Source organism: Epinephelus moara, chromosome 2 (genome assembly GCF_006386435.1).
Source record: "Epinephelus moara isolate mb chromosome 2, YSFRI_EMoa_1.0, whole genome shotgun sequence".
NCBI lineage: Eukaryota > Metazoa > Chordata > Actinopteri > Perciformes > Serranidae > Epinephelus > Epinephelus moara.
Genome location: NC_065507.1, coordinates 24,114,463 through 24,123,150, shown reverse-complemented (window position 1 = coordinate 24,123,150; position 8,688 = coordinate 24,114,463). Strand labels below are relative to the sequence as shown.

At 44.2% G+C, this 8,688-nt stretch overlaps 1 protein-coding gene across 1 annotated transcript; it reads right to left on the bottom strand.

Annotated features, from left to right (window-relative positions):
• Window positions 1-547: 547 nt before the first annotated feature.
• Window positions 548-3,565, bottom strand: p2ry1 (purinergic receptor P2Y1). The gene is made up of 2 exons (XM_050068488.1): window positions 3,244-3,565; window positions 548-2,962 (listed from the first exon to the last, which is right to left on the bottom strand). Exon 2 carries the CDS (start codon window positions 2,931-2,933, stop codon window positions 1,875-1,877), a length of 1,059 nt encoding a protein of 352 aa, XP_049924445.1. The 5' UTR covers window positions 2,934-2,962; window positions 3,244-3,565; the 3' UTR covers window positions 548-1,874.
• Window positions 3,566-8,688: the final 5,123 nt, after the last annotated feature.

Below are 8,688 nucleotides of genomic sequence, written 5' to 3'. Positions count from 1 at the left end.
CACAGAGACACACAGACACACAGACACACACACGCATGCGTTTGCCAAGTCCAGCTATGCAGTTTGCACCTCAAAGCCAGGAAATCAAAAGCCGTTTGTATTCATGGGCTCTGTTTGGAGGAAGAAGGTTGGTTGGTTTCCTGTGCCCACAACACAGCGCAGCCCTGGGGTCCTGGTGACAGCCTCACACCCTTGTCTGCATCAATAACCCCACACCATTGTGACAGACACAAAAGCTGTCTCAGGGTAAGCCAGGAGTAAAAGGTGCCACTCTTTATTCCTCCCTCGTCCCTTCGCTTCCTCCTGGCTGTGTTGGAAAAATAAAGTCAACAGGAGCGTGGAGAGAGAGGAGCGGCGAGGGGACACAACTCTGCACGAACGACTCACAACCAAGTGTTTGGTCACTCGTAACCGTGCATGCATTCAGCTAGGAACACGTGCAGCGGGCACACACACAAAAACTCACACATAAATGTGATAAATTATAGATTTAAAATGAGCCACCATCTTAAATAAAGTATGCGAGTCTTTTCTACATTGTCTGGGATGTTTTAAATATAAAAAATTTATTGACGAAGATACACGTGGCCCCAAATATCCTGTACAGGTGATTCACTTCCGTTCTTGACAACAGCTGACCACATTACAGATTTACAAAGGTATTAGCACAGACATCAAACACCTACGTAATCCAGGGTGAAATATACATGGTGAGAGCTCCACGATCATTTCTCCAGAGTGAATACAAGAGATGCAAAAGAGAAATGGCCACCTGTCAAAATGGACACAGTGCAGTATTTAATTTGAGGTATCTCATACAAACAAGTCTTCAATATGTTGGAGTCACAAAGCAGGTGAGTGTGTGTCGTTTATACTCATTAAGAAGCTATTATTTATTTCCTACGCTGCAATAAACACTGCAATGGTTAGAACCTGCTGTGGTTAGTCACTGTTTCACTGATGGTGATTTGATACCGGACTCATGCACTACAGGTCTGGATTAGTGATACTGACTTGAACAAAACAGTTAACAACACAGTCTGGAACATCACAATATCCTGTACAGCACACCTTTAAAAAAACATTCATCGTATTATCATATACACAAAAAACACTGTAAGTTTTATCTTCTCTTTTTTGAACAAGTTAACAAGGAGAGAAAGATTGTGGTAACAGAGCCGTTTCAGACCTTAACCTCAGAGCTGTCAACATGAAAAACTACACGACCACATTCCTCGCCTAGTCAGTAATAGATGGGGAACGAAACAAGGAGTGATAGGTAGCCCTCTGAGCAGAGAGTCCCCGGTCATAGTGCATTGCAACGTCTACACGGCACATCCATGCAGCAGTCTCAAGATCAGTGCATTTACTTTTTTTTCCTCTAAAAAGCCACCTCAGGTACACTTCCCTAACCACAAGCTCTCACCTGCTTAATAGCTATTGATTAAGCATCAGCTCAGTGGCTAGAGGAGGTGCGATCCATTCTCAGTCCTATTTCTCCAGAACAAATTTGATGAACGGGACATTATAGCTTGGAGGGAAACCTATTTCCCCAGCTTGCCTGATCTTAATGTTCATTTTGTCCAGAGTGTAAGCAACAGCGACTACTCAGTAAGAATGAAGAGTGATGGCTGTGACATTTAGAGTACAATACAGGACGATACAGTACAATAGCTTATCAACATCGACAGGCTGCAAGCGAGCGATGGTTATCACAGGGTTAAATGTATTTACCTTACAGTTCTACAAACTATCGACCATGAAGTTTTACACACAGCCTTCAGTCCACACAGTGCATTTATTTATTCAGTACAAAGTCCATCACGGTTTCTAAAGCTAATAGAGATCCACACCCATGACACAGAGGTGCCCTGTCACAGCCTCCGGTCCCCATTCTCCACATACTCAGCCAGGCTGTTGAGAGCCGTCTCCTCGCTCTTGGACTGAAGGACATTGTCCCCCTTCCTTGAGGGCTTTTTAGTGGCCCGTGACAGCTTCCTCCTGAAGGTATCCCCAGCCAGGAAGTAAAGAATAGGATCCACGCAGCTATTGAGGCTGGCCAGCCCTCGCGTCACCTGGTAGGTGGCGTAGACGCGGTTATTAAATTCACACATGTCGGGGCTCTGGAAGTACAGCCTGGCCCTCATGTTGAGGTTCTTCATCACGTGGAAAGGCAGGTAGGAGACGGCGAAGACCGCGAGCACGATGATAACCAGGTGGATGGATTTCTGCCGCAGGGGCGCGTTGTTCATGTCATTGTAGATTAACGCTTTGACGATCATGCCATAGCAACAAAATATGATAATAAAGGGGATGCAGAACCCGAACACAGTCAACGTCATGCTGTAGATAAAATAACCAGGTAACTCATCCTCAGTGGTGGTGTCGTAACAAGTGGTTGCATTACGCTTCAAACCAGTCCTGGAATAATACAGGATGGGGGATATACCTATAACGACCACCACCCACACCAGCGCACTGGTGATCACTGCATTTTTCTTCTTCAGTCTGCCCAGAGACTTGAGCGGGTGCACGACCCCAGTGTACCTGTGAACACTGATGCAGGTCAGAAACAGAATACTCCCGTAAAGATTCACATGGAATATGAACCGCTGCAGCCGGCACAGAACATCCCCAAATATCCAGTCTGTCTTATTAAAGTAGTAGAAGATGAGGAAGGGCAGCGAGAGGACATAGCAGAAGTCAGCCAGAGCCAGGTTAAACATGTAGACGGAGATGCTGCTCCACGGTCTCATGTGGCACACGAACATCCAAATGGCCAGGCTGTTGCCCACCAGCCCCGTGAGGAAGACCATGATGTAAACGGTGGGCAGGTAGTAGAACTGGAAACCTGTCTTGAGGGAACATCCTCGTGTGTGATTGTGGAGATCTGTTACATTCAGCATATAGGTCAGGTTCAGGTCTGTGGTCATGGTGTCAGGGGCAGAAGCAGGTCCTGTTACTGCAGGAGAGGGACAAACATAATTCATATTCAAGCTTATATTTTGGTAGTTAAGTGCAGCTTTAAACACAGATAATAGGTTGAATGTATCAGTGGTGTGTTGCTCTGTCACATAGTTGTTTGTTTTTCCGTTTTTAATGGCGTTTGCATGGAAAAACCAGTCATGCGGATACTCGACGTTTGAGCTCCAAACTTGATTTTCTCGAATGCCTACGCGCAGTGTCACACGCACACACACACACACACACACACAGGAATTACAAACGTATTACAACACTCACCGCTGAGAGAGACTTGTATTCCACATTCCTATAGCCTTCACAGTTGCAAAGATTTCAGTCAGCACGCGGATGGGGCGTTACGAGTTGTCAGGTGTCTTCATTCAGCCTCCTAACTGTGTTGTGAATTGTTGAAAAGTTGCGATATCCTTCAGTTTCACGCTGACACTTCAATGGGGAAAAGAGTCCGCCGTCGGTTCGTCACGCGGGGCGACGATTTCCCACAACAGCGGCGGTGGGACGCACCAGAGACAGCTGCAGGCTCTGGCACGAAGAGCAGGAATTGCAAGCAGCAGGCTCCTCCGTAAAGCGAGAGGAGGCTCCTCGCACTATGGAGAGGGGAGGTGCGCACCACACTAAACCACTGAGCAGCTTCCCGTCTCCAAACGCGCTCTTTCTGTTCCTCCCTCCCCTTATTGGACCCTGAACAGATCTGACCTGCCAGCACGTGCAGGATATTGGTGTAGAAATATTAATATTAGCCGAGATGAGTCCATTTGTGTTCTGGTTAGAAAGAGTAAAATCACAGCATTCTTATTTTGCATCCCTGTTAAGTTACAAGAACATGTATATGTGTGGATTTGTGTAAGACAGTAGTGATTTTAGACATATAATGCACAGCTTTACCTCATGACATTACTGCAGTTTCAATTTGATATTTAAAGGGGAATAAGAAATACCAGCCCAGGGCTTTAGCCATTGAGTCAACATTAAAGGGTAATAAAAGCTGCCACTTAGCCTTTGAGTACACAATATACCATACTAATGCACTAACTAGGCTACTGTCTACATAAGAATTACATGCAGCGTAGCTTAAATGACTGACACTGAACTTCACACAGGCGATCTGACAACTACAACAGCCCGTTCTCATTCTGAACTCATCAAATACCGCCACTTTGTCAGTGATCTGCGGTGGTATAATACGCACAAGTTGCCGAATACTGGCGCTATGTCAGTGGACGTCCACATAACATATCGATGCACAAAGTCATCTTTTGTGATGTAATGAAATGCACGCCAGTAACAATGTAATATAAGGAGCTGGAAAGTCCCTATAGTACAGGCAGGAGGGGAGGTGGAGGGGTCCGACATACCCCGGACTTTCACCTTGGAGCTCGTGTTCGCTTCAAGGGTGCGAAAGCACCTTTTGGGGCAGTATACTATGCACTGGGCGGCAGCAGTTGTTAGATGCACCAACTAAAGTTGTTGAATCATGGTGCTATATCAGTGGATGTCCACATAAGATAGCAATGCACAAAGGCACCTTTTGTGGTGTTACTGAATGCACCGATCAACGGCAGTTTGTGATGTCGCCAGTAACAATGTAAATCAAGGAGTTGGAAAGTCCCTATCCACCTTATTCCTGAGGGCACTACTGGAGAAATGAATATAGGCGCAACTTCCAGTGAGAAAGCGAAAGTAGCAGTAAGCTAGTTAGTCCCATAGACTGTTGTTAGTCTCAGTGGCTACTCTTGGTGGCTAACCGCCAATGCTGGTTCTTTGAAAGTAATTTGCCTTCAGTTGAGCAAATACTAATAAATGGGTCCAACCTACAACTGTCACCTGGGAGCTTGTGTTTGCTTTCATGAGTGAAACCATGATGTTTTTTTTAAACCTAATCACGTGCTTTTGTTGCACAAGTAAATAAACGTAAACACGAGGTGTTCAACCAATGTCGTAAGTGTATTTTGAAAAAGGCTGTAGGCAGGGCCGCCCCTCCCTAAACGCAGAACACGCGCTGTGCGTAGGGCCTCATCTTCCATGGGGGGCCACATTTTGCGCGAGGGGACGCATTTGCGCATATGCGCAATGGATGCGCACATGCGCTACCGTGAGAATCAGCTCGAGGAAGGAGAGAAGAGACCTGACCGCCCATGCGTCGCTGCAATGATTGACAGCACTCGACATCTGAACAATAAGAGGGGTGCGCTGGCAGGCACTTGCAGAGCTGCAGCAGGTGAAGAGTTGTCGACATGTCGTCCAAAAGAGCCTCAGGAGTATGTGCGGGGACGGGAGGGCGGGCGGGCTCCACGGAGGGGGAGACCCGAGCCTCGGGGGTATGTGCGGGGCCGGGAGGTCGGATGCTCCCAGAGAGGGGAGAGGGAGAAATATAGCTAAATAAGATGAAAATAGAAAAGAATGTCTCTGTATTTTATTTCTGTTTTCAGTGTTTAATTAAGGTGGGAGAGGCGGAGGGCTGAGGGAGATCGGACGCCTCCAGAGAGGGGAGAGGGAGAAATATAACAAAATAAGATTAAATAGGAAAAACCTGTCTCCCTCTTTTATTTTATTTTCAGTGTTTAATCAAGGGTGGGGGATTGAGGTGGTGGAAGTTACTTTCTTTTGATGAGTAATTGATGGCTATTTGTGACTCAGATTTGTTTATTTATTTATTTCAGTTTGAAGTTATTTTTATTTAATATTTATTTATTTATTTCAGGTTGAATTTTTTATTTTATTTGACTCATACAGCCAAACTACTGTATCTACAGTATTTGTTATTGCCAATAAAGGTTGTCAAGTTAAATGGCAAGTTGTTGTACGGTCATTTTGTACCTATGATACATTTGGGATGGGGGCCTCCAAATAAAATTTCGCTTAGGGCCCCAATTTGGTCAGGGGCAGCCCTGGCTGTAGGTATTTAATGTGCAGAAACTGTGCATTTCTTGGAAAAAGGAAGTGTTCCTTGAAAAGACATAATGCGTGTGACAAACATTGACACAGCGTCCCGGAACATCAACATCAGATGCAGGAGTGATCATATGTCGATGTGAAAGTCCACAGACAAAGCAGCAATATTTAACGAGTTGGGATGGGAATATGTTGACTAAAACATAATAAAGACATAACTTAAGTTTTATACACCTGTGAGCAATATGTGGCTGCAGGTAACTTACCCATCATATTAGGGATGCTTGATGGTAGCACTTGCGAATCAGCCTGTTTTTAGGGGCATTTTGAGGACATCTGAGTATTGGGGGGTGGGAGCCCCCCCCCCAAATGTACTAGCTCCCAAATCACAGTGAGACTAATGATTTCATAATGGTTTTGAAGTGATACAGCAGTGTGCTGAGAAGAAATTTGTTTCAATGGGCAGTGGACAGAGCTTTAATGGACAGTGATATGTCATGGTTATGGGTTTGTCAGTGCAATTCATTTTTGTATTAAACATCCTTCCACAATGACTGTCAATTATGACGAGTCGGGGAGCCATTGATTAAAACAAAAACAGCAGAAGGTTGGACAGGGCAGGAGCCAATAATAAATTACTGTTTTCTACACTGAGACGGTCATTTTGTGTCTTCTAAAAGGCCGAGACAGACAGCTGGATGTGCACGACACGGCCAAGGACAAAACATACGCTGGCAGAGGCAGGAGACAGGGGGAGGACGGTGAGGAATAGTGAAGGGAGCGGACTGTGGGGAGAGCGAGCCAAAGGTTAAGTTAATTATACTGTGATGCCAAACATCTTAAAATTGTAGAAAGAGCCAAGGCTGTTGCAATAATCTAATGGATGCTATTAATGAGACAGAAAATTAAATGTTGGCCATAAACTTAGTATATGTAGCTACATTATGGCCCACCACAAGATATTAAATGAAGTATGGCGTGGTGGCCTGTGTGTCATGAAACTCCTTAACAACTTACTTTATTTTTAATCTTGAAGCAATAGAATGTATCAGGGAAGCAACGTATACATACAATTAAATCGAGTTGTAGTTTCTAATCATTTCCTAGAAAGGAACTCATGCAAAAATGATGTCTTAGAAAGGTACCATATGTGGTGCTAATTATAGGGAAAATCGTTACAGTGGAAAGGAAATCTCTTCAGAAATTAACTACTTCCAAACTCTACAATACTACTTCTGTACTGGTTTCATCCAGGGGTGTAAATATAAGCCCCTTTTACACCGCCGGATTGGCGAGTTGATCCGAGATGCCCAATTTTCCACCTCGTAGGGTAGTCATATTGGCGGAACCCTTTTTGGTTTAAAAAGAACGTGGCACCCTTCCGCCACGGGAGGGGCTGTTGGGAAATGCAAACCTGACAGACACTCTAAAGATGAGCAACTGGGGAGACAAGGAATTGCGCACCCTCCTTGCCCTCGCAAACGAAGAGGCCAAATGACGGGAACCTTGAACAACGGGCCGACTTATGAGAGAATCTGCGATGGACTGACCAGCCGCAGCTTCCCTCCCACGTCACCGTTTACGTCACACGCTGAGCTACACGTTTTGTTACTTGCTCACGCCCCCCATTGCCCCGCAAAAGGCGCATTCTGTATAAACAAAAGTAGGCAGGCAGCATTTTGCCACACTCCCCAATTTTGTTTTTATACTGCCAATGCTGAAAGAAGACTGATTGGGCTTTCCTGCAAATTTGCACAACTCCTGTTTAAAAAGGGTGACAGACAGTGCAGGCAGTGCTGCTGCATTTGGGCCCGTAAGGCGGGGGGTCCATAGAGAGAGTGGGCCCTCCAACAATGTGTTGGGTGAAGAATGGGCCCTTATGAGTGATTACCACCTTGGAAATATGCCTGTTTTGTAGAAGAACTCTCATTTGCTAATAGGCCTTTGGAAACAGCAAACTCATCTCTGTCATGTTTTTTTTTCTTTTTTTTTGTAAAAATAGTCAAAACCATCTATAACAAAATTCTATGCATATTTCAAATAAACTATAATAAACCAGTAACATTGTGAAATGAAATGAATAATTTCTCATTTTCTTTGGTATGTCTTGTGATATACAGATATGCAGTGATGGTTGCAGCATGATATATATGTAAATGTTATCCAGTGTCAAGTCTCAGATTGTGTAACAATATGATATCTGCACAATAACATGCACTGGGGGCCGTCGTGACAACATTATGCCTCTGGTTCCTTCTTAAAGCTGGTATTTACTATGTGTGCTGTCTCAGACCATCTATTCTAGTTAACAAATGCACTGTCTCGTTCCAGGGACTGTCTTTGGAAATAATCAAGTAACTGCAGGACCTGTACAACAAAGCATTACTAAGCAGATAGTATGCCCAATATCCCACCAAACCAACCACATGGAGCAAAAATGACAAATATCACTAGAATACATTTAGATCTAAGAAAACATGGTGTGTTAAGCAATAAAACAAAATAGGCCCTTTGTTTGAGTAAAGATTACTGCTTGGTACTCACAACCAAAAAAGCCACAAAGTCACCTAATTTTGTTTGCAACACATTAGATAGTACCACCAAGAAAACCTGATAGTAATTCTTAGTTTTAAGTGATAATATTTTTTATTTCATGTGAAACTTCAAAATTAAAAAGTACACATAAACATGAATCTGATAAGATTTACCTAAAATTACAAATAAAAATGTCAAGGCAGATGTTGCTGGCACATTAAGGTGTCCGTAGCCAACTCTGCTATTTGCACCTGGGGTGTAAAAAGCCAGTGTTGCTGT